The sequence below is a fragment of the Festucalex cinctus genome, chromosome 3 (assembly GCF_051991245.1).
Source record: "Festucalex cinctus isolate MCC-2025b chromosome 3, RoL_Fcin_1.0, whole genome shotgun sequence".
Taxonomy (NCBI): Eukaryota; Metazoa; Chordata; class Actinopteri; order Syngnathiformes; family Syngnathidae; genus Festucalex; species Festucalex cinctus.
This window is the reverse complement of record NC_135413.1, coordinates 22,376,027-22,401,585: the sequence shown is the minus strand read 5'-3', so window position 1 is coordinate 22,401,585 and position 25,559 is coordinate 22,376,027. Positions and strand designations below refer to the sequence as shown.

General features: G+C 42.0%; 3 protein-coding genes, 1 long non-coding RNA gene and 1 other non-coding gene across 7 annotated transcripts; 2 read left to right on the top strand and 3 right to left on the bottom strand.

The window, feature by feature from the left end:
- Positions 1–724: 724 nt before the first annotated feature.
- Positions 725–9,432, bottom strand: kif23 (kinesin family member 23). Of its 2 annotated transcripts, XM_077516732.1 has the most exons (23): positions 9,298–9,432; positions 8,984–9,047; positions 8,742–8,870; positions 7,242–7,347; positions 7,005–7,141; positions 6,822–6,931; positions 6,568–6,738; positions 6,404–6,448; positions 5,665–5,777; positions 5,311–5,432; positions 4,938–5,034; positions 4,767–4,846; positions 4,575–4,694; positions 4,345–4,504; positions 4,077–4,238; positions 3,822–3,988; positions 3,571–3,744; positions 3,184–3,495; positions 2,278–2,511; positions 2,051–2,139; positions 1,867–1,939; positions 1,101–1,171; positions 725–1,022 (listed from the first exon to the last, which is right to left on the bottom strand). In XM_077516732.1, exons 1-23 carry the CDS (start codon positions 9,309–9,311, stop codon positions 1,007–1,009), a joined length of 2,766 nt encoding a protein of 921 aa, XP_077372858.1. In that variant the 5' UTR covers positions 9,312–9,432; the 3' UTR covers positions 725–1,006. The 2 variants fall into 2 exon arrangements, with proteins under 2 accessions (XP_077372858.1, XP_077372859.1); XM_077516733.1 differs by lacking the exon at positions 6,404–6,448 and having other exon boundaries at positions 9,298–9,431.
- On the bottom strand, positions 5,517–5,614 carry LOC144016828 (Z30 small nucleolar RNA). The gene has a single exon (XR_013283035.1). It is a non-coding gene; the product is annotated as a Z30 small nucleolar RNA (small nucleolar RNA).
- Positions 9,433–9,844: 412 nt separating the features above from the next.
- Positions 9,845–15,519, top strand: ddb2 (damage-specific DNA binding protein 2). 2 transcript variants are annotated; one of them, XM_077516734.1, is made up of 10 exons: positions 9,845–10,116; positions 10,192–10,301; positions 10,833–11,021; positions 11,192–11,343; positions 11,467–11,566; positions 11,673–11,850; positions 12,052–12,197; positions 12,283–12,438; positions 14,129–14,174; positions 15,165–15,519. In XM_077516734.1, the coding sequence occupies exons 1-10, from the start codon at positions 9,978–9,980 to the stop codon at positions 15,395–15,397; spliced, it is 1,449 nt and encodes a 482-aa protein (XP_077372860.1). In that variant the 5' UTR covers positions 9,845–9,977; the 3' UTR covers positions 15,398–15,519. The 2 variants fall into 2 exon arrangements, with proteins under 2 accessions (XP_077372860.1, XP_077372861.1); XM_077516735.1 differs by having other exon boundaries at positions 9,968–10,116; positions 10,166–10,301.
- A 3,443-nt stretch (positions 15,520–18,962) lies between these two features.
- LOC144016075 (uncharacterized) lies at positions 18,963–21,046 on the bottom strand. The gene is made up of 3 exons (XR_013282838.1): positions 20,668–21,046; positions 19,275–19,419; positions 18,963–19,171 (listed from the first exon to the last, which is right to left on the bottom strand). It is a non-coding gene; the product is annotated as an uncharacterized LOC144016075 (long non-coding RNA).
- On the top strand, positions 18,971–23,468 carry LOC144016074 (zinc-binding protein A33-like). Its single transcript, XM_077516736.1, has 6 exons — positions 18,971–19,436; positions 20,466–20,561; positions 20,642–20,872; positions 20,950–20,972; positions 21,055–21,173; positions 21,744–23,468. The coding sequence occupies exons 1-6, from the start codon at positions 19,050–19,052 to the stop codon at positions 22,298–22,300; spliced, it is 1,413 nt and encodes a 470-aa protein (XP_077372862.1). The 5' UTR covers positions 18,971–19,049; the 3' UTR covers positions 22,301–23,468.
- Positions 23,469–25,559: the final 2,091 nt, after the last annotated feature.

The following is a 25,559-nucleotide window of genomic DNA, read 5'->3' as shown; positions in this document are numbered from 1 at the left end:
ACATTTTATCGACATTCTGTGCACTCACTGGTTGCAGCTCTCACCGTTTCTTCTCAAGAGTCTCTTTTAAAACCTGTAATGTTGATTAGGGGCTCAAACGTAATAACGTCTCTATGATGCTCGTTGCCACTTGGCGTTGAGGGTTTGCAGACCATAATAGTGCGGTGCAAGCCTGGTCAAAAAGCAAAGCACTCGGAGTAAATTTAATGGCCGCTGGTTGCTCCGGGCTCTTGACCTTCTCCGAGAGGCTCCACGTTAGTCACTCTTCAGCGCTTTCCAATTGAAACTCAGCCAGATGAGATTTCAACAGTCTCTATAAAGCTGGGATCAGCTTCGGCTCGTGTAGGAAATGTGCGCTCATATTTATTTGGGTTTTCAGAGAAGTTCAGATTGCAAATTATCGTGTCATCATGATGTAAACATAACTGGGGTGTGGGGGATAGCTTTGTTGCTAGTACTACTACGGATGCACTTGTTCATACAAACTACTGCTCTACAGAGGATAAACTTAAGTACATAATACATTTCATATAACTCCAATTAATATTCTTCAATCCCTGCTTTTGAAACGTTTGCAACACTGTCTATGAGTCAGCTAACAGTGTTGCGAATGAACCTCCACCCAGCCATTTCCAGATCCAACCGTTGTCCTGTGCTGCCACTCAGTGGTCAACCATTGTATTGCACGGGGCCCCGTGTGATTATATATTACAGACAAGTCACACTGGTTCTAAACAGTTTTAATCCTGAGTATAGTGACAAGTGGAGGGTTCCATTCATTCAAGGAAACTTCTCCAAACAGGATACAAAAACTACACTACATAAACTACAAAATGACTACACACAAAACTGACCTTTTTTTATAAACAGCTTTGGAAGTGTACACTTGTACAATATAAAAGTGTCAAACGTTAAATATCAGCATGGAAACAAAAAAACGGTTTCAACTATTGCACAAAAGGTGAGAACAGAACTGAGTGATAGTCAGTGGAGCCACTTGTAGCCTTCAGGGCTTTCTGCGCCTGTAAAACCAAATTTATGAAATTAGTGCTGTGCTCATGTTTTACAATATAACACTGAGTCAAACCACGGCAGCTTACTTGGTGATGCAATGATGCTCGACACCAGGTCCCATGGTGGCGCCAGCCTTCATCTCCATACCCACAGCACACTGTAGAGAAACCACAATCCCATTTGTACAATAAAACTTCATTTCATTGATCACTTGTAATAGGACTGCCAATACTGCAAAAATAAACATTACAGCTTTTCTGCCTAACATATTTTCCCTGCAGGGCTCTGATAGAAATTACAAAAGGAGGACCATTTGTTACCAGTAAATGAGTTGCCTCACTTTGGCAACACAGCAAAGCAGTCTGCCGGCTTGTTTTACATTTGATTGTCCAGATGTTTTGATTATATGCACATCATTCATCATTTAATCATTTGCTTCACTTCATGCATGTGTTTCAAACATGGCATTTTGCATTTGTGACAAGAACATTACATGTTTTACAGCTGCTTTTATGTTGCTTGGACACCATTTTGGTGCTGACAAAGAGCCTCGTGTAGTGATTTGCCACCATCTATAGGTCAATACAATGGTGATATCAAAAGGGATACTTAACTTATTTAGCACATTATAGCAAAAAAAACAAAACAAAACAAAACAGTGAATATTTTGTCTATCGTTTCGAGTCCAGCCTTTCTATAAAAAATATAAATATATATATAAATTTAATAATGATGTAATGTTTGCACCCATGTTCAATTTCCTCCATGAAAACCAGGGGGGGGGGGGGGTCATCTGTACAGTATTTTCAGAATCAAAATATTTCAAATCATTTCTGGTCATAATCCTCCTACCCTCTTTTCCACATCGGCCAAAGATCCACCATTTTCATCTACTCCGTCACCTTCTGAAGATTTTCTCTTGCGGCTTTGGAAACAAAAATCAGTGTTATAGAAAAAGGGAGGGGGGGGGGGGGGATGTGTGTGGACCTCTAGTATGAATGCTCAGCAATTAAAATCACGACCAATAACTCAATACCATTCAATCGTGGTGAGCTGCTGTTTCAAAGTCTCGATGTCAGTGAACTGAACAGCCTGTCCTCCTCCTCTGGTCTTCATCACATCACCCTGGAATATGCACAAACGTATAAACTAGTGGCTTGTGTGTTGTTTTTTTTTTTAATGTGGCAGACCCACAAAAAGACTCCTCAATATGCACACGTTGAGTCCGCTTGAGGTGCTACAAAACTCTTCAAACCAACGTACCTTAATAAGTTGGGTCTGTATCTCGCCGTCAGAGGCAACTTCCTGGTGAGTCAACACATATCGGTCGCACTTGGACAGCACCTTCTCATTGGGAGCAGACACTTTGATGGAGTTCGGGATGATGGGCTGCAGCACCGTTCCCAAGTCCAGGTTGGAGGCGGGTTTGTGGTCCACCCACTTCTCTCCACCCGCCGAGCGCGACCGTCGGTGCAGGGGCCGAACCGGCGTCGATGTCTAGTTAAGAGCATGTTAAAGAGAAGAGTCATAATCAGGTCTTCTGCACAGAAGCGTTATATCTATCCCATCTTATCAAATCAGGCTTGCTCAAATGTATCTAACCTAGCCACCTTCACTCAATATTGTCTAAAATAACATTCACATATCAGTCTGGAGGCAACATAATGCTGCACGGCTCCCACAGTGTTAGGAAAAAGGAAGTTGTACACTTCTCAGACATTTAAAACGTTCAAGACTGACTATAGTTGTTTCGGCCATTTTCAATACTTTAAATCGATTACTAATGAGTTAAAATAAATGTGGGCAATGACCAACATGAAAAGGCAGTTGTAGCCCTCATGTTTTTGTGGAAAAAGGCACTTACAATACAAAATTAATAAATGTTTAAAAAAAACAAAAAACAACAACAACAAAAATGTCTATTTGTCATTTTGTCTTGCAAAAGATGACTGAGTAGATCATGACATGTTGTGCATATCTGTTAATTGAAGCAGAAATCATCTGTCAATCAAATAATTTTGAATCGAAAATCAATTCTGAATCGAATCGTAGACCCAAAAATCATAATTGAATTGAATCGTGAAACGGTCAAAGATTCCCAGCCCTAATGTATAGTGTATACCAAAAATTAGTTCTGCTCTCTAAATTAGCTTTCTCAACTTAGCATACCATGGGTGAGGGTGAGGCGGATCTTTTTGCAGGCAGAGGGGCTCGCTCCTCCCTGGGGGTCGCACGTTCCTCCCTGGGGGTCGCACGTTCCTCCCTGGGGGTCGCACGTTCCTCCCTGGGGGTCGCACGTTCCTCCCTGGGGGTCGCACGTTCCTCCCTGGGGGTCAGCTTCGGTTGTGTCTGACGGGGTGGCGGCTCAGGGCGACCGGGCGTCTTGCCCTCGGTCACGATGGCTTTCAGCTGCTTCAGCTTCTCGTCCTTCACCCACAGTTTGTTCTGCATCTGCTGTTGCATCGCGTTCACACGTCGCTCCTGCACAGCGAGGGGGGAAGCTCGACATCGGACAGAATAATGCCGCTTTTGCAAAATGAAAGTTTGTGTACTCACGCATTCTTTTTCCCACTTGTGCTGCGTGTCGGTGACGGCACCGTGCATGCGCTGTTCCATGCGCCTCTTCTCAGACAGCTCTCTCTGCAGCCTTTGAGCTCTCGTTTCCAACTCGTGCTCCAGGGATCGCTTGTCATCCTCGTAGATTTTGGTCGTTTTCTGAAGGATGTCAATCTACAACAGGGACGTGGGGGATTAGAACCAGCTCATTCAGAGAAATGACAAGTGTTGACCCTCGGACATAAACTCACTTTATGTTCAAGCATCTTTGCTTTTTTCTCCAGCCGCTCAAGTTCTGTCTTGTTGTTTTGGATGATCTTGTCCTTCTCCAAAAGCTTGCTGTTCTGTTCATGAATGTAATTGTCTTTGGAATTAATATTGCTGTCAAGCTGTTGTAGGAGAGATCTCATCGTGCTGGCTGAAAGACCAAAAAGAAGCAGACAATTAAGCCTACAAGGTTCCGGGTTCAAGACAAGCGGCAATGATCTTCAAATGTGATCAAGTACCTGCTTTATTGTAGTCTTCTAACATGGTTTGTTTGATTCTGTGTCGGTTCTGCAGAGCCTCAATCAGCCTTGGCAGGGTGATATCATCGTGAGCGTCTGTAACCTCTGCGGATGGGAGAGGAGGGAGGGTGTGCATCGCCAGGTTCAAAACTGAAGGGATGTCTGCGGGAAAACAAGATGATCAAAACCAGCTTTTTCAACATCGCTCAATTAATATCAATCTCTCTCATCCTTGTATTGGCAGATTTGCCCATTTCCACAACACTACCTCTGTCTATTGGACCGCCACGCTCCTCCAACTTGCGAGACAGCTCGTCTTTGAAAGCCTGGTTTCTATTGCGCCGGCCTGGCGTGAAGCCCCAGATGGGTCTGTCCATTGGCCGAGCTACTTCCACTTCCTGTGTCATCTCTGCAAATCGCATCACCAGCTGGACAATACAGAAGATATTAGACAGGAGAAACATTTACAAAAGGGTTAAAAATGCACGTTGAGCTGACCAAGGTCTCTTCGTAGTCATCGGCCTTTGGGTTGACGCAGACAATCATCTTGACTTTGCCTTCACCGTCAAAATAGTTTTTGAAAAGATGGGTGACTTTGGAGTCTCTGTAGGGAACCATCTAGTGCAGAAGGGTATATAATCAAATTGTGGACTAACATGGACAGGGAATATGATTCAACTGAACACTAACCTTGTTTGTGCCACACATCTGGTTTTCTCGCAGGATCTCGATACATGTCCGCAGAGTCAGGAGAGACTGATTGATGTTTCCTTCAAGGCAACACATTTAGATGAAACTTGCAATGCAAATCAGGTAAGAATCGCAAAGTCAAATCAGGAAATAACAGCTTTAAAATCCTACCTGCTTCACGTATGCGAGTGCCCTCGGCTCCCGTTCTGCCAGTCCGCTCACTCCCTGCCAAGTCCACCAGACAAAGCTGACTGATGACCACCTGGTTCTTCTCATTAAAAAAAAATAAAACAAGAATAAATACAATAAAAAGTCAGGAAGGGGGAAAAAAAAAAAAAGCTACTCAAATCAAAAGCATTTTATTAGAGGTCTGGGGGTGGAAAAAAGTTGACTGAGTCGAACAGGTCAACATTCGGGATGTTCGTTAACACTTTTCATACAGAAACCAATTGAAAATTGATATCCACATAAAGTTGTCATGGTGGGATAATTTTGGTTTAAAAAACACAATTTGAATTTAATTGGATCAGGAGCTCCAGCTCACCTGCAGGATGCCATCGCCATCTGCGTCCAGCGGAGCCTGCGCCAGTTTGATGACGAACACGCTGTGGGAGCGACTGGACTCGCGGTTTAGCCGTGTGTTTGCCACCTTCCTCCTCTTCTGACCTAGTGACACCACACAGCAGATTATCAACACACTCTACCAAACGGATAACATCTTAAAAATCTATATTGAAATACTTCCGTAGCCTGCTCAGAGAGAAGATTAAATGGAGGTCATTTCCTGGTCAGAGTCAACCCATAGGTCAAAAATACCAAGTCAGATAAATATAAGATCATCAGCACAGATACGCCTGACGTTCCCATTCTTGTCTCCTTACTGATTTCCACAACTCACCTTTCCAAAACACTTGAAATGCCTCCTCAGCAGATTTGACTTCAACCTCCATACAACCGGCAACGTACATGTTGTGGTTCTGGTCCTCTCTTAGGATTTTAGACTGTGGCGGTCTATGGCATGAGAAAGGAAGGAAGGGGAAAAATGCGTTAGTCTAAACACACACCAGATTGCATGTGAAGTTGGGTTTAGGAGGATTCGGGAGGAGGTGGGTGCAGACAAAGTAATGTATCTGCTTTTAAAAGGACATTCTGGAGCTCTGCCATGACAAAGACAACAAGAAGCAGGGCGGCGACAGACAGAAAGGATGCCATCACTGCATGCACTTAGGAGAATTGTTGTGCAAACGCCTCAGGAGTTTCCTGGCATAAAATTAGGTGCACCGACACAATCCATATCTGTATCATAAAGCAAAGATAATATTCTTGGGACCTACTGATGCTTTGAGAGATGTTAAATCCAAAGCTGTATTTATTGTTCTAAATATTTTGGAAAGACTCATTAGATTGAGGAGGTAAATATTTAATGAAGTCTACCGTGAATACCGTTTTGCACAGGCACAAATAATTTGGTATATGTATCCAGCAATGGCAAAGTTTTGAGTCAAGGTTCACAGATGAATAAGCAGCTGGATTGCCAACTCTAATGGAAAACACAACACAATTTCAAACGACAAAAGTATTAAGTTTTCCATCAGGCTGCGATTATTTGCTGTACTATGTGTTCACTGGTCACATACATGAACTCAGTGTTCTGACGCACAGGTGTGCCTCCACCATTCCACCTGGTAAGAAGAAAATACAACAATTTGACATTCAGCTACATTCATACACACCATTGCAATGATCTGAACGTGTTGTGAGTTTTCATTTCAATCCAATCATTTGATTTCCTGGGACTTACTTGGGCCTGATTGCATCCTCCTGGTTTTCCTCAAGAAGATCGTAGATGTAGTTGTTGTAGATTTCAATGTAGGACACAAAGACGCTGTAGCTGCTGTCTTCATCCACATCATCCGCTTTACACGTCTCCGCCAGCTTAATCATGTCAGCAATTTCAGGATCCAGCTTTTGTCTAAAATTCAAGTCGACAAGTTCAGGTGAAACATGAGTGAACTAGAAGCAGGTTTTGTGTTAACTGACAGAATTTAGGCGAACCTGGATGAGGCCATTTTGGGAATGCAAACATTTTCGCGTCTTTGCCTCTCCAGCAGGGCATTCACCTCATTCTGGACCTCTATGCCATTTTTATCATCCGACTTAAAGACCTGTAGAAACAGATTAGTTAAAATTGGTCAAATGAGTTAACGTGTGTACAAAAGGAGGTTTCAGTGCACTTACATATCTTTTGGCCTGGAAGGGCCCAATGGTGTTGAAGAGCATGTCAAGTGAGCGAGGCAGAAGTCCACCCATGCCAGGAGAGCCAGTCATGGTAAACGTCTTCCCACTTCCCGTTACGCCATATGTAAAAAGCAGGCCTGTAACGAGCAACAGAAACAGAACAGGAGTGACGTGGACCTGGTAGCAGCAAAAGCACAAGATATCGGAACACATACAAGGAATGGTAAGTGCCCTTACCATTTTTTCCATGGATGAGGTCATCAATGAGAGGTTTGGCAACACTCTCAAAGAGCTCGGTTTGTGATACTAACACTCCAAATACTTTTCTGAAGGAGTACTGTGTCTGTCAAATGAAGAAGATCATCAAAAGGTTGTTTTTTTCAAAAGGGTCGGATTTTAAATTTCACTGGCTAATTTATGCCCAAATACCACTACCTCATCAAAAGAAGCTACTTTTTATGGTGGTATAGACAACCAGCAGACTTTTCTACTTTGAATTTAGCAGCCTATATTCATGGAATTGGGAAAAGTGCCTAAATATGAATAATCATTTAACTAAGTTATCAACAATTTTGTTAACTACTTCCGCTCTCAGTTCACAGCCATGTCATTTAGATGGCATCAGCACACGTCAGCATGATTATGAATAAATAATTAAATGAATTCATTTTAACACATCATGAATATTTAGGGCGGCGGCGGCGGAAGAGTGGTTAGCACATTCGCCTCCCAGTTCTGAGGACTCCGGTTCGAGTCCAGGCTCTGGCCTTCCTGGGTGGAGTTTGCATGTTCTCCCCGTGCCCACGTGAGTCTTCTCCGGGTACACCGGTCTCCTCCCACATTCCAAAGACATGCATGGCAGGTTAATTGGGCGCTCCGAATTGTCCCTAGGTGTGCTTGTGAGCGTGGATAGTTGTTCGTCTCTGTGTGCCCTGCGATTGGCTGACAACCAGTTCAGAGTATCCCCCACCTACTGCCCAGAGCTAGCTGAGATAGGCGTCAGCACCCCCACGACCCGTGTGAGGAATAAGCGGTCAAGAAAATGGATGGATGTGTGAATATTTAGGTTGAATGTTCACATTTTCCAATACTGATGCCTTGAACTCATTTTCTAGTTAATCAACAGTTCCACGCTTTCAAAACTGTCATATTTGCAAAGTACAACATTTCCCAAATTTACCACAAAGATATCAGTTCCCAAAATTAAAAATGACCCTCAAAAACATGTGACCATCCCAAGAAACACTGGATCAAAACTTGAAGAACACCCTGAAAAGCACAGAAATGCCGAGTTGAAAGGCACTTAGGTAGGTGGCCTCCAAGTCTTTGATCATTCAGAAGCTCAAAAATTCTATTGTAAGTACATAAATATGTTGAAACCATTTCTTTTGTTGGCATGTTTAATACAAGTGGAAAATTTAAATTTTCTCATTTTGCCTCATCTACGCTGGTTTGCTTTTGCCTTCTAAATCATTCCAGACATGTCACCTTGTCAAGAACTACATTAACAAAATATTACAACAGAGATACACACACATACACCTACATGAAATGCATTTTGATCACCAAGTTGTTTAATTTATCATAGGAAAATAATACTTTGATCAAAGGAAAATAATACTTTAATCACTGTCTGAAAATGCTGGTCTCACATTATTTTTTAAGATTTTACACACAAACCTTTTGAAATTGATTGTGTGTGAACCCCTGGCCTAGATGCGACTACAAATCATTCACCTCTTTGTATTCTCCATTGCGGTTTGTTTTGAAGCCTTCGGGCGCATGTAGCTGGATGGTAGTGCTGCTGATCACCTCGATGCAACATTCCTCGTCTTCTCCGCCAAGGGGTCGCACACGACAGTAAACCTGGAAAAAGAAAGAAAGAAAATAAATAAAATGATGTTAGTTCACCATAAAACGAAATCTATAGCGCATCACAACACGGTCAGTTAATAGTTGAACAGCAGATTATAACTCACCCCAACTGGGTCTTTCTGGCCGCTTGTTTTTTTGGGAGGCGGTCGACGCGGAGTTTTGCCTTTACTGAAAGAAAAAAAAAAAAGTCAGAATTAATATTCACACCATTGTTAATGGTCAGGTTGCAAACAATGTCACATACTAGCTAGATGCTATGTGGCCCTCAGGCTAGAGAGCCCTGCAGGCTAAACGTTTCAACTAAAACTCAGATGGACGTCCAAACATCGTCAAAACGTTTAACAATGCACCAGCTACAAATGTCACGCTTCTCTGTGGTAACAAACTACACATTTCACATTTAGCCATGTTTACTTACGTTTGTTTGGTCATTTTTGGCCTGCACCCTCTGTATTCAACGTTCTTCTTGTTGATTTTCACTTACTCACTCACTCACTCCCTCGCCTTTATTCAAACGAGAGAACGTTTTCAAAATGAGCTGGTCGCAGCCAATCAGATTAATCGTCTGTGATCAGGTGGTTCCGCTTCCTGCATGGTGCGTTCATGTTACCAAGGAAAGCCCTTACTATATTGCAAATTTCCTCGAAAATATGTTAGCGCTTGTTGTTTTGGACTTTATATCGATTGTATGTCTTAAACAATTATTAAAATAATTAACTTTATCAGTAGACATAAGTCGCCTAACGTTCCGAATTGGTTCAGGACCGTATTCGAGGGTGTTTTTTGTATGTTGCTTTGCCTTTTTGTTTTTGTTTGAAAATGTACTTAGCCGGTAATTAAGTAAATATAAATAGATTGTGTTTATTTTGGCGACTAAAACATGAACGTGGCTTTACTTTCACTTCACAGTTCACATACTCGAGTGGTTGAAACACCGCCACCTGCCGTGGAACGACGGTAACACAAGTTATAAAACAGCCATGTTTTGAAGTCACGTGTGTTGTTATTCAACATTAGTGGTCTTTTAGCTGCTAGTACTAGTACTCACTACGGTTAACCTGTCCTATAGTCAAGCTCTACATTTTTGCAGGGTTAGAAATGAAAAGTAAACCCTCCAGGTCAGATGGCACCGAGTCCAAAAAAGCTCAGGTGAAGGGAAGGGCTGGTGGGGAGAAGTCTGGTGCAACTTTGTCCGCTAAACTACGGGAGAAGAAGAATGCAGAGGCACGCAATAAAGGTGTGTGGGCGAGTAGTTAGTGTGCCTTTATTAACTTGGCGTGATATAGTCTGTTGCTGTGTTGTGTTTTTGCAGGGTCTCCTCTCAAGTGTACAGGGATCCAGAGTAGAATTGGACATAAAAACATAGTCCACTACATCTACAAGCACACTCTGGGACAAAGTAGTAATCATCAAATGAGACAGGTACGGCAGCTGGTGTGCAATGAGAATACAAGTCTTAACAGAATAAGTAGTGGTGCCATTGCACATTTGGGGACCGGGGGGATGTATATTTGGGTGAATAAAATCCTGATAACCAACTGCATGCCAGATTAAATTAAAATTGTTTAAAATATATATAAAACACTGGATTTTTATTTTATTTTATTTTTTTTAGGGGCTGATGATTTGTTCATCTTTTTTTCTTGGTGTTTGGAACTTACTGTACCATTTGTTCATCAGCTAGCAATGAAAGCCTTCCTCTATATTGGTTTGCGCGTCATGGGTTTAAAGAAAGAGTGCAAAAATAAGTTAATATGTGCTAATAGGTACATTTTCAGCTAATAGTTACGATTGCGAATCACCAAGGGTCCGCACATTTTTTTTAAGGGGCCCTGTCAATCATGGACCCCTCATAATCAGAATTGTGTACTTTCCTGATCCATTCTTGATCACTGATGAGCAGTTGTAGTTCACCTCTTTTTTTTTTTTGTATCTTTATTTTTCTACTTGCAGTGTCTGCAGGAGCCGTTTGTCCACTCACTCTCTTCGTACCGTTATTGCACGTCAAACCGTTCCTTCTCCCGGCGAGTCACCTGCATGGAGTGGCATCCCACTCATCCCACCACACTGGCGGTGGGATCGAAATGTGGCGAAATCGAGCTGTGGGACTTCAAGCACGGCCGCCGGGTGTTCATCAACGGGGTGAGCCCACTCTCACTTAGCGTTATTGGGCTGTGATGTGCTTAACAGCCTGCTGCTGGTTCTCTGTTCAGATGGGCGTATTCACAGATACAGATATGAGGTTTAAAACATATTTCAAGCAAGTTAAAGCAAGTTCCCAAAAAGGCCCACGTTTGTGTTTATGTGCGTAGAACGGTCCCGGAGACTTCATTGGAGGGATGAAGTTTTGTCCCACGGACCTCTCCAGAGTGTATGTCGCTTCTGGTGAGGGCACACTGACTATGCAGAGCTTTGAGGACCTCTCAGCCACCATTCTATCCAAAACTGAAGATTTTGTCCTATGGTGAGAAAAGTGCGGAGAAGACTGATGGAAAAATGCCCAACCTTATTTAGTCGTTTTAAGGTATTATGAAAACAATTGAATGCAAATTTTTAAAGACATAAATTTCCAATGTTGCACTCCCAGTTCCTGGTACTGCTGTGTAGATGTGTCCATCAGCCGACAAATGCTTGTGACTGGAGATAATGTTGGAAAGCTCCAACTGCTGGGTTTAGATGGGCAGAAAGTGCGTGATCCCTTTTTTGTTGTTGTTCACATGTAACAAGAATGGCTTCATCTTTATCCCCATATGGTAATTATAACTGCCTTTTGCTTTACTTTCAATATTGTAGATTTTCAGTGATAAGTTACATAAGGCCAAAGTGACTCACGCCGAGTTCAACCCACGCTGTGATTGGCTGCTTGCGACGGCGTCAGTGGACCACACAGTGAAGCTCTGGGACCTGAGAAACATGAAGGACAAGAAGAGCTTTCTTCACGGCATGCCCCACGAGAGGGCCGTCAACTCGGGTGCTCGAACAAATTTGCATGCTTTTGAAATGTGCTAAATCAGGGTAGAGCAATAGTGATTTTTTTTCTCTCCCTTTTAACATCTTAAAAACAAAACAAAAAAGTGGGACACTGTACACATTGATGAGGTAAAAAAATATAATCAGATGTTGATGAATATCATTGTACGTGTCATTTGCTTTTTCTATTGCATCTTTCCAGCCTATTTTCATCCGTTGGACTGCTCCAAGTTGCTAACAACGGATCAGTATGACCAGATCCGTGTTTATTCATCCTCCGATTGGTCCAAGCCTCAGCACATCATCCAGCACCCACACAGACATTTTCAACATATCACATCCATCAAGGTTGGTTGACTCGACATCGTGATTTCCTGGTCAAAGAATTGTCCTACGCCAAACTTTTATTTATTTTTTATCAATGTTTCTCCAGGCCGCATGGCATCCTATATATGACCTTATTGTGGTGGGTCGTTACCCCGATGACAGGGTTTGCCTGGGCGATCAGAGAACCGTCGACATCTTTGATTCCAACACGGCGGAGCTTGTGTGTCAGTTGTATGATCCCAATGTTGCAGGAATCAAATCGGTGAGTACAACTGAACACAGTGACAACAAAGTTCACATTCAGACAGTTCTTTCTTAGTTACAGAGCACAACTGCTCAGGTTTTGTACGCCATTGTAATGAGTAGAATGCGTGTTCGTATTGGGTCTGATAACAGATGCCTGCTGTAGCAAGATACATTTGTTTCATTATGTAGAACAAAATACAATTCACGATGTTTGATGCCACTCTCATCACATACAAAAGGTTTAGTTTTTATTTGCTTTTGTATCGGCATGCTGTAATCAGGCCAAATTCCACTGGATCAAATGAAGTCACTGCAATGTCATTGTCGAAAGGGGAGGTGCTGTCTCTTACCTAACTTGGCTTGCACCTATAATTATGAACCTTGTCATGTTCCCATTGTCTTTGCCCCACCCACCCAAAATTCCCCCCTTTTTTCCCCAGCGGAATTTTTTAAATTACTGTCGAGTTTTTTTTTTTTTTGGTTTTTTTTTTTTTTTTTTTTTTTTTTTTTTTTTTTTTTTAACCTTGTTAATAAAAAGCCTTTACTTTTCTATACTTATTTTACATGTATACAATGTTACATACTCATTACTCCTATTTTACAGCATCTCTCGGAATCCTTGAAAAGTCTCCATTTAGATTTTCTAAAATGAAATAAAGGCACGGTCTTACGTTTTCACTCAGGAAAATGCACTATATAAATACAGGATGTATACCCATGAACTCTTTCTCAATCTACACCTCTGGGCTTCTGTTAATGTGTGGTGGTGATTTTTTTCTCCCTAAACCCCCACCCCCTCAGTCTGTATTTTGCCATTTTGGGTTTGTTTTGTCAACAGCGGGACATTTCTGTGGACAGACAGTTGTTTACCCCTCCAGCCAATCGCAGAGCGGGGGGTCGGGGCGTGTCGCAGACGAGGCCGAGCGAATTTGTCGGCTGCATGACGTCACTCCGGCGGCAACTTGACAGCACGCACGCATTTTTATTTATATTTTTTCACTCACTCACTCATTCAGTCGAGGATTTTTATTTTTATTTTTTTTTGAGTGAGTGAGTGAGTGAGTGAGTGAGTGAGTGGAAAAAAAATCCATGTGTGCTGTCAAGTTGCCACGGGAGTGACGTCATGCAGCCGCCAAATTTGCCCGCCCCATCTGTGACGCGCCCCCCACCACTTCCCGCTCTGCGATTAGCTGGAGGAGTAAACATGTGTCTGTCCACAGAGACGTCCCGCTGTTGACAAAACAAACACAAAATGGCAGAATACATGCTTTGTTTAGGAAAAAAATCACCACCACACATGAACAGAAGCCCAGGGGTGTAGACTGAGAAAGAGTTGATGGCTATACATCCCGTATTTATATATGGCATTTTCCTGAGTGAAAACGGAAATCGCCACTCTCCAAAAATGATGCAGACTAGAGTTGACATTTGTTGGTGGAATTAACTAAATACCGGTACTCTCATTGCATAATAATGGTATTTTATTAGTTACACTGTTTGCACCTTGTGATCGTACTTCGTAAAAAAAAAAAGAAGTACTTGGCTAAATTTTGTATTTTGAAGTCACATTTTGATATTTTATTACAAGTACATTGTGGTGGTGTAGAAGACAAACCCAAAAGTCTTCTGGATCTAACGTTAAAGATGGATGATAATAATATCATGGCAATGTTCTCACTATACGTGATTCTACATGTATTTTTCAGATCAATAAATTCAATCCAACGGGAGATGTGATTGGATCTGGAATGGGTAAGCTGACTAAAAGTTTTAAATCTCTTTTTTGACTGGGCAAGCCTGGTACCTCTGTGATTGTATTGCATGCCATGTCATGTGAAAATGTGTGTATTAAGACAAAAAAAAAAAATCCTTGCATATTGCATCCTTGAACTATCAACTTTAAATAAAACGTACAATGACAAAATAAAACAAAGTGAAATAAGAACAGAATATACTAAAACTGAAACTGAAAAAAACAGAACAAATACTGACTGTTCCTGTGCGTTTTGGCCTCTTGGTGGCAGTGTGGTGCTGTGCATCCATGGTGTACACACTTAAAGTGAGTACAGAAGAAAGTTACGCTGGAATTCTATTAAAATAACTATTTTTTCACACATTGGGAAGAAATTGTTCCTTTGCGTAGTGTTATCTTATCTGTGGATATGTGTTCCCACAACATTTGTGTATGAATATTCATTATTTGAAGGAAAAAACCTCCTGAAGTCAATGCTATCTTCCCGTTAGCATTTGAATGGGATCCTCCCTTTGCTTTTAGCACTAGCGCGAGGCTAGTACAACTCAAGCAACTTGAACAATTGATGACGCTGTACCACTTTTTGTTGTTTTTTGGCTGATTCATAACTTATTTATCAAGATCAGTCGCAATATGAACTTGATATCAACACGGAAGTGAAGCTTCTTTCAACAAAACAACATGGCCGCCACGGAAATTACAGAGGTTTACCGGCCTCAACCGAAGGCGCTAATGACGCTTCTGTTTTTCCTTATTCTGTGTTAGGGACAACAGAAGAACCAGAATAACATACGCTTCACACTTGCTAGTTGCTAATGCTACACAAGCAAAATGGTGCATTCAGAGTACTTTCACAGCGTCGGAAACTTAGGGAAAATAATCGGCCATTTGGCTCAATTGGCTGATTGTTTTGGCAGATGTTTGAAGGGCAATAATCGGGCGATTAATCGCTCGGGCCCTATTGAAAATGTACTGTTTTTGTGTCACAGCTGCAGCAGTGGTAGTCTGGGAAAAAGATGAGTGTTTGTTTGGTGACGAGCTCCCGCCGCAGGAGGAAACGTCTTCCCCAGCCGAGCGACCACAAAGGGAGCGCACTCGTGAGCAGCGTGCCAGCAGGGGCAGGAGAAGTGGTGTGGATCAAAGCAAGCTCAAGAAAAAACTGCTGTCTGCGCACGAATTAGAAACGATTACCAAGACTAAGTGCACAAAGAACACAAGATAGCACTGAAATCAAGCTTGTTTTTTTTTTTTTGTTACTTACTGTTGCCTTATTCAGGATATTAAAGATTTTGCAGATGTTGTTTTCTACTGAACTGTAATAAAGTATTGTTGTTTATAGCGGTATTTCCATGTTTTATTTCCAAAATCTGACAACATGCCACTAAACCAAAATCTCAAGAAGTCTGCCATCTTCATTATTACAGTATCTAATCTATAGGCTAATCGTACCAATTGTTTTGACTGCCACTATTAATTTATTTATCAGAATAAAACAGAAGAAGAAGAAAAAAAGCACAATAACAGCAAATAATCCATATAGTGTTATAGTTACACATGTTAAAATCCATCCATCCATCCATTTTCTTAACCGCTTGCTCTTCACAAGGGTCGCAGGGGTGCTGGAGCCTATCTCAGGTGGCTTGGGGCAGTACACCCTGAACTGGTTGCCAGCCAATCGCAGGGCACACAGAGACAAACAACCATCCAGACTCACAAGCACACCTAGGGACAATTCGGAGCGCCCAATTAACCTGCCATGCATTTCTTTGGAATGTGGGAGGAGACCGGAGTACCCGGAAAAGACCCGCGCAGGCACGGGGAGAACATACAAACTCCACCCAGGAAGGCCGGAGACTGGACTCGATCTTGCGTCCTCAGTACTGGGAGGCAGACGTGCTAACCACTCATCCGCCGTGCCGCTACTACAAATAAAATACAAATGGGAAAAAAAAATCTAGAAAATGGAACTCATCAGTTAAATATAGTTTATGTTCATGTGTTACACCTGAGTCATTGTGGTTTCAACTTTATTCGGGAAAAACACATCACCTCTAAGAGGGGATTTTTTTTATTTTTATTTTTTTTTAATTAATCTCGACTCCCCAGAATGAAATGTTGGCAACATGCCTTCTGGAAGACTTCTAGTGTATTATAGTGTTACAAGTCCAGGAAAATGTGTCTTAATCACACTTCAGTATTTCAAAAATAACACTAACTTGTAAAACTGAATTATTTAATAAAACACAAAAAAAACTTTCGCCTGCTTGACACTGAGCCAGTTTTGCTCTTTTATTCATTCAACATTTGTATTTTACAAGAGAAAAGTTTTAGTCAAGGATCAAAGCTCTTAGAACATTCTTTGAATATAAAATATTCTATTTAATGACTACAATAATTCCTAAATTTTACTCAAATACATATCTGTTAAAGGTTTTTAGAAAATAGAGGTGGAAAAATCAGATTAACTCGGACAAGGTGAGGGAAGTCACCACACATCTTCAAGAACTGTCACAAACCGATTTCATGACATTTTTGACATATGATAAAAACAAACAACCAGGATTGTTAACTCACATTTTCATATGATGCCTACAATAACCACACATAATACACAAGTTTAGGCAAAAATATTGTTTCTATATTGTATTTAATTTTCACTTTACAGGCCAACCCATGTGTGGATGGTTGTTCGTCTCCGTGTGCCCTGCGATTGGTTGGCAACCAGTCCAGGGTGTCCCCCGCCTACTGCCCAGAGCCAGCTGAGATAGGCGCCAGCAGCCCCCGCGACCCTTGTGAGGAATAAGCGGTCAAGAAAATGGATGGATGGATGGAGGCCAACCCATTATTTTGCTGAAAGTTTGTGCACTATAGTAAATTTCCCAAAAGTTACCCATGAAAAGTTTTTATTTCCATCAGTGCCAGTTTTGATTGACAGGTGCTCATTTGTTTGCTTCTTATAGCTCTAAGTTTGAAAAAGCGAGAGGTTACCATTTCTTATGTTTAAGATATATGTTGTTTTTTAAAATTGTAGTTAGTTGTGTATTTATCTTTTAAATTGTGAAACACTGTACGTTTTTTTGTCATTTGCTGCCAAATAACCCTGACGTAATTGATTTCAGTGTATTTTTGTTCTAGCTAGAAGCCGTTGTTCACAAGCAGCACCTACACGTCCTTCAACTCAGCTTGCATTGAACCAGTTTTTTTTTTTTTTTAAGATAAGATAACACTACGCAAAGGAAGCTCAGAATTGTTCATTCGGTAGTCTTACCGATTCAACGTCTTGTCATCATTGCTCTTTTCTTTTTTTTTTTTTTTTTTTTTTTTTTTTTTGTGTGTGTGTATGTGTGCGTGCGTTTGCGTGCGTGCGTTTGCGTGCGTGCGTGCGTTTGCGTGTGTGCGTTTGCGTGCGTTTGCGTGCGTGCGTGTGCGTGCGTGCAAATACTTATAAATTTATACTCATTCATTCACCTAAAACCTTATAAATATCCCATTACCCTTCGCCTTAACCAGGTACTTCAGAATCTTGCCAGAGTCGTGAGATTTAAATGGTCAGGAGACCAGAGAAAAGGTCAGAAAAAAAAAGAAATAAAGAGAAAAGAAAGGTAAATCAAAGTGACATCCAGCACCGACCAAACACTTCCTGCCTTCCCCATGATTACAAAATCAAAGTCTTACGCCAACCCCGGAAGCCTCTAAATTCCAGCAAATTTAGCGAGATCTCAAGAGCCCAGAGGAAAAACTAAAGAGAGGAAGGAGGGAAGGATCGATAAGGCAGAGTGAGATCAATAGAAGCCAGTACATCCAATCCATCAAAGTGAAGTCCAGCACCAACAAGACCCCTCCTGCGTGGTTACAAAACCGGAGTCTTATGCCAACCCCAGAAACCTCAAACTTCCAATAAATTGAGATCTCAAGTGACCAGAGGAAAAACTAAAGAGAGGAAGGAGGGAAGGATAGATAAAGCAAAGTGAGATCCACAGACACCAGCACCCACTGATTCAAGGGGCTGTGGGAGGGAGAGGCAACTTCTGTTTGAGTTTCAGTAGATGCTGGTGCGATGGATCTGGCATGCATAAGGACCACCACCAAAGAAAGAAGCCGTCAACCGCGGTCCAGCAAAGCGAGCACCCCCCCCCCCCCCCGGAATCCCCAGGCCGCGGCAGCACCAAGGCCACCCCCAAGCCACCCGAGCGGACACCGGTCGGCGAGCCGACCCAGACACCCGGAACACCCCCGCCCCAGCCCCGGCCCACACCCCCGAGCCCAAGGCCGCAGAACGAGGCCCAGCGGGCCCCCACAGCGCCCCACCGGTCCCCAGCCCCCATCCCCCCACGACCCCCCCGCACCCCACCCAAACCCGCCATCCACCACGACCCAGGCCCCACCACCCCCGACCCCCAAACCCCCGAACACACCCCGACCCCCAGCACCCAACCCCCCACCCACCCATACCTCCACCCCCCCCCCAAACAAGCCGCCCCCCCCCGACGGCCGCCACCCCCCCCCCCGCGAACCCGGCCCCCCGCGAGAACCCCCCACCCCCCCCGGAAACCGGCACCGGGCAGCAGCGCAGAGAGGGAAGATGTGCCCACCCCACCTCCAGCCGCGCGAGATTTGCACAGCGGCGGGAGGGGGGAAGCAGAGGAGGAAGCACCAGGGGAGAAGGCGGAACACCAGAACACCGAGCCCGGTGGGGAGAGGCCCCGGTCGTCACGCCAGAGTACAAGTGACAGTGCATTGAACCAGTTTGACAAGTTTGCCAGTACTGAAAGTGATGGGAGTCGTGTATGTGAAATGAAACGTGAGCGCTTAGTCTACCTGAAAAGCAGCCAGGAGCAACATTTGACTCATGCTGGTCGTCCCGCTTCAAGGTAATGGCAACACACAGCGTCCTCTCCAGAGAGGACCTCATTTGTCCTCAGTGTACGGACATCTACTGCTTTCCTGTTCTCCTCCAGTGTGGACATAACGTTTGCAAAGTTTGCCTGCAGCAGTTCTGGGAATGGAAAGGATGTCGAGAGTGTCCGGTGTGTCAGGTCGTGTCCATTCCCAAAAGGCCCCCCATCAATTTGGCTCTGAAGATAGCGGCGGACAAGTACCATGCGGAAAAGATGAGTCCGAACCGTTGCAAGCTTCACGAAGAGAAGCTCAGCGTTTATTGTCAGAACGACGAGGAGCCCATTTGTCTGGTGTGCCAAATGGCAAAACGGCACAAAATCCACGAGTGCTGTCCACTGGATGAGGCTGCCAAGCAGAAGAAGGTACAAAATAGAAATGTGAAGTTACTATAGCTGACTAACACTATTGTATTCACAAAATTCACTATTCACAAAATGTTAGGGATGAAAAAATTATCAATTCAATGAGAATTTGTAAACATGTTTAAATACCAACATAGTCTTTTTCATAATTCTGAATCATGGATCACACACCATCTGTGAATTTTTCTGAACAGCATGTTATGCAAAAAGTATTGAAAACAGTTAGTTGTGCGTACATTACATTTTTTTTTAGTGAATTCATATTTACCTTTAAAAGATTCTAGGGCATTTTAGGTTCATCCTGATAACTGTCTCTCGTTTAGCGCGGGGATTATGTTCCAAAATCCCTCGCGACAGATGATAATCCGCAGTTATGTGAAGAAAAACTTTGTATGATGTACTTTTTTTACTGATGTATTTTTTTTTTTTTAATCTTTGTTAAAGTTAAAACAAATAAGGACAACGTACAGTATTGTAAAATATTCAAATGTTCTACCTGAACATATCTTTGTGTTTGTTGTGTTGTTTTAGTCAATATATAATTTTAATCGGACAATTAATCAGTTATCTGAATGTTATTCTGCTAAATATTGGCATTAAAAAAAATGTTGGCCGGGCTCCCCCCAAAAAAATGTCACGATACAGAGAAAACTGCAATAAATAGTTCATATTTACAATCTGAGGTGGCAAATCCAGGTCCAGAAAGTAAAAACCCTGGCACAGTTTATCTTTACCAACAGGTGCTAGCTAGCTAGCCACCATGGTGCTCGTTTACCTGCTAGGGAGCTAGCTAGCTCGCTAGCTAGCATCAGGGGCCAAAGCCAAATTGTGGCAGGGTTTTTACTTTTTACTTTCTGGAACTGGATTTGCCACCTCTGTTTATGATTTTAAAATTATGAGACCGTGAAAAGTGAGCATAGCGAGGTGCGATTGCGTCACTTGAAAACTGTTAATTGCTAACATTTTGTGAATGTATTTAACCGTAGCTAATGAGAGGTTGACATTTCCATGTTAATGTGAACATGTCAGGAAGACATTGCAGGCAGGCTGGAGTCTTTGAGGAAGAAGCTACAGACTCTAAACAAGACAAGGGAGAGCTGGGAAAGAACCAGGACATTTATACAGGTGACAGTTAGACCACACGCACACACACAAATACACGCACACACTGACATGTTCACACTTTGGCTGCGGTCACATTACAGAGGCAAGCGGATGAAAACACCCGAACCATCAGGGAGGAGTTCCAGAAGTTGCACGCGTTCCTTTTTGAGGAGGAAAACTCCAGACTTCAGGTGCTGGCGCAGGAAGTGGAAGTGAAGGTCAAAGTGATGAGCATCAAGCTGGATTCTATTGAGAAGCAGATCAAGAGCCTCACGTCAATCATCAGGGACATCGAGAGAAGACTAAAAGGAGATGATATATCCTTTTTGGTGGTACGCGCAAACACACTGAAGCTTTCTTCTTCAAAAGTCTTAATCACAGTTTTAAATGTGTCGTCTTTACCCGGTAGGACTACAAAGACACCAAGAAGAAGTGAGTGTGTGCAAGTGCCCAACCCGTGTTACACAACAGTGCTTGCACCATTTATGTGATTTCCCCCCGCTCTTCAATGCAGGCTCAAATGCAATATCAAAGAACCGGAAATAATCCGAGACATCCTGATCAACTGTGCCACACATCAGGCGTCACTTAAATTTCAAGTTTGGAAGAAGATGGAGCGCCTCGTTAAATATGGTGAGTCGACAAAATAGGGACTTTTACGGAAGAGGATTAGGGCCAGTGAAGAGGGGAAAACAATGTTTGGCAGGATTCTCACTTTATTCTCAGAATTTTCATTTTAATGTCAGAATTCTGACTTTAAAGTGAGAATTCCTACTTTAAAGCCAGGATTGTGACTTTATTCTCACAATTCTGACTTTAAAGTGAGAATTCTCACTTTAATTAAAGTCCGGATTCTGACTTCATTCTCAGAATTCTGACTTTAAAGTGAGAATAATAGTAGAACTAATAAAGTCAGAGTTCTGACTTTAATCTCACTTTAAAGTGAGAATTCTCACTTTAATCTCTGAATTCTGACTTAAAGTGAGAATTCTCACTTTAATCTCAGAATTCTGACTTTAAAGTGAGAATATTAGTAGAACTAATAAAGTCTGACTTGAGAGAATTCTGAGAATAAAGTGAGAATCCTGGCAAAAATTTTTTTCCTCTCTTCACTGGCCCTAATCCTCTTCCTAAGACTTGAGAAAAAAAATGGTACAATAGCTAAAAAGTTCCTTTCAAAACCCTCTCTCAACATTCTTCCAGTCCCCATCGTGTTGGACCCAAACACGGCCCAGGCCAATTTGGAGCTGTCTGAGGAGTTGAGCTGCGTGCAGTACAGCAGCCAGCGGAAACTCCCGGACAACCCAGAACGTTGCACGGGTGGAGTGTGCGTGCTGGGAGCGGGCGGCTTCGTGTCCGGCAAACACAGCTGGACGGTGGACGTAAGCCGGGGAAAAGACTGGTACATCGGTGTGGTCCGGGAGTCCATCCATAGAAAGGGGGCCATGGCCCTCAAGCCGTCCGAAGGGGTCTGGATTATTGGAGGGATTATAGGGGACGTCCTGTGGGCTCAGACTTCGCCTCGCACGAGACTGGACTGGAAGCAGAAGGCCGACAGGATTACGGTGGAACTGGACTACAACAAGGGGAAGGTGGCGTTCATAAACGCTGAAGATTCAAAGACTATTTTTGTGTTTAAAGACAAGTTCACTGAGAGAATCTTCCCTTACTTCTCTCCTGGGATTCATGACGAGGGTAGTGGCTCCTTTCCTCTCACCATCTGTTCTCAGACCGTCACAATTGCCATCACAGACAAGTGAAGAAACAGCCATCCATATTTTCAATTCAATCCAAATAAATTCAAAATTTGTATTTAATTCTTTGAAAAAGAAATGAAAGGGGACAGAAAGAAGTGAAACCTATGATACATCCATCCCTTCATCATCTTATTCATCCACTGATGATTTATCCATCCATCCATCCATCCATCATCTATTTACCAATTGAGTCATCATTCACTGATCTTTCCGTCATTCATCCATCCATCCATCCATCCATCCATCCATCCATCCATCCATCCATCCATCCACCAATTGAGTCTTCATCTATCTCCTCCTACATATTTTTTTCTTTTTTTAAAAAAAAAGAAAGAGTCGACCCTTCGTCATTCTTTTTCATTCTTTTATTCATACATCTTATTCCAATATAACTCTGTTATTAGGTCTGTGTATGTGTGCGCGCGCGTATGTTTTTTTTAACAACATCTGGAAGGAAAAAAAAAAAAAGAAAGCCATCCGCTTCGCCCACACACATTCTTCTAAAGTCATAAAACAATCGTCACCCCCCACCTATTTTTTGTTTTTCTATCGCTTTTAAATCTCACCTCGTCTTTCTGTCAATATGAGAAAAACAGACGCGGTCAAAAAGAGGAAAGCCATATCTCCTTTTAAAATATCGTGTACTCCTTAGCACCTTTCAAAAGGGCACCCCAATTCCTCTCTCTTGGGATTAATCATATCGGCCTACCACGTCGCTTCTTACATTTTTAGCAAAAGCGGTCATATATAATCTCCTTCTTTTTATCGTTTCATCCTACGTCATCAAAGGACATCAAAGGACATCAAAGCGAATGAGGCCATAAATCAAATTTTGATCGCGACGGACTAAATTGGCATTGCTTCCCTCTCTCTGTGAGCCATCCATAGATGGGGGAACAAAATGACACACACAAATGACACACACACAAACACAAACACCGCACTCAATGTGAAAATACAAGTCTGTCTGTTCCCGGAAAAAGCCTCAGCATTGTCAGCCGTTCATTAAGTCACTACAACTATAACAATGCTGTAAATCATGCCAGACTTGTTCCTTGTTTATGCTTATTAGCATACTTGTGGGTTTTTTCTTTGTCTTGTGATGCGAATAATTGAGTGCCACTATCAAAAACAATAAAATATATTATCCATTAAAGGTTTTACAAATTAACTCAACAGTAACTTGAACTTGACTTTTTTTTTTTTCAAACTTTGTGAAAAAAAGTTCTATATTATTTGTGAATTATATTAGTGCTGATTTATGATACATTCAGATCTACTTGCTCTAAGTTACACGGTGGAACGGAAACTCAGTTGTATGGTGAATTATCACAAATGAAAAGCAATAATTGTGGATTGTCATATTTGTAATTGTCCAACCATCGTGTATGTCAGGATGAACAGCAAATGTAACTCAACACAAATCATACCTGTATCAAGAATCATGTCAAATAACATCAGACCTTGTTTCCAACAGCTGCGATACATGAGCCTCTAAACAAGACCAATATACTTCATATAATGGAGGGCATACAGAGAGCTTGAGGGTACTTTGCAAATACTAACTGATAAGCAAGAAAGGTGCTCAGATATACACAAAGCAAGATAGCTCATTTAATTGCTGTAATTTGCGTCTGCTAAAAATAAAGCCCTTGCCAAGTTTCGACATGACCAATACACGAGTATAGTGGCCTTTAAAGTTGACGAATAGTTCTAGTAATGACTTGAAATTTTCAGTAATGTTTCATCACTATTTATATTTAACATAGTGTGGCTCTGTCGGGACTGTGCTGTTGGAGAGCTAACAGAACGTTTTCTTAGCAGAATGATACCACCGGTACAAACCAGAAAAATGCTGGTTGGCAACAATGTACGTGTTTCACTTGATTGTTATCAGAAATGACACACTTTGGTGTCTGTGGATCTCACTTTGCTTTATCTATCCTTCCCTCCTTCCTCTCTTTAGTTTTTCCTCTGGTCACTTGAGATCTCAATTTATTGGAAGTTTGAGGTTTCTGGGGTTGGCATAAGACTCTGGTTTTGTAACCACGCAGGAGGGGTTTTGTTGGTGCTGGATTTCACTTTGATGGATTGGATGTACTGGCTTCTATGGATCTCACTCTGCCTTATCGATCCTTCCCTCCTTCCTCTCTTTAGTTTTTCCTCTGGTCTCTTGAGATCTCAATTTATTGGAAATTTGAGGTTTCTGGGGTTGGCATAAGACTCTGGTTTTGTAACCACGCAGGAGGGGTTTTGTTGGTGCTGGATTTCACTTTGATGGATTGGATGTACTGGCTTCTATGGATCTCACTCTGCCTTATCGATCCTTCCCTCCTTCCTCTCTTTAGTTTTTCCTCTGGTCTCTTGAGATCTCGCTAAATTTGCCGGAATTTAGAGGCTTCCGGGGTTGGCGTAAGACTTTGATTTTGTAATCATGGAATCAGGAAGTGTTTGGTCGGTGCTGGATTTCACTTTGATTTATCTTTCTTTTCTCTTTATTTTTTTCTGACCTTTTCTCTGGTCTCCTGACCATTTAAACCTCACGACTCTGGCAAGATTCTGAAGTACCTGGTTAAGGCGAAGGGTAATGGGATATTTATAAGGCTTTAGGTGAATTAATGAGTATAAATTTATACGTATTTGCACGCACACGCACGCACGCGCACAAACGCACGCACGTAAACGCACGCACGCAAACGCACACACGCAAACGCACGCACACACACACAAAAAATAAAAATAAATAAAAATAAATAAATAAATAAATAAAAAAAAGAGCAATGATGATAAGACGTTGAATCGGTAAGACTACCGAATGAACAATTCTGAGCTCTTTTAGAAAAAAAAAAAGAAAAAAGAAAAAGAAATGACACACCTTGACAGCTCAAACTGACACTATGTTGGCAACTCTTACACTACACACACTACATGGGAAAACATTACGCACACACATACATATACACACATATATAAATATACATATACACACATATACATATATATATATATATATATATATATATATATATATATATATATATATATATATATATATATATAATGTCTCAGTTTGCTGACCAAACCCAGAACACAGGTGAGCCGTGATTGGTCGTTCCCCATTTCAGCATGGTTATGTCATCTTCAGTCGACACCAAGTGGGAAAATGTGTTTTTAAAGGTATTAAGTGAAAAATAATAAAATTCTAAAATTTATTTTGGACAAAAATATTAACATTTTACTGCTGATAATGGCTCAATGAGTC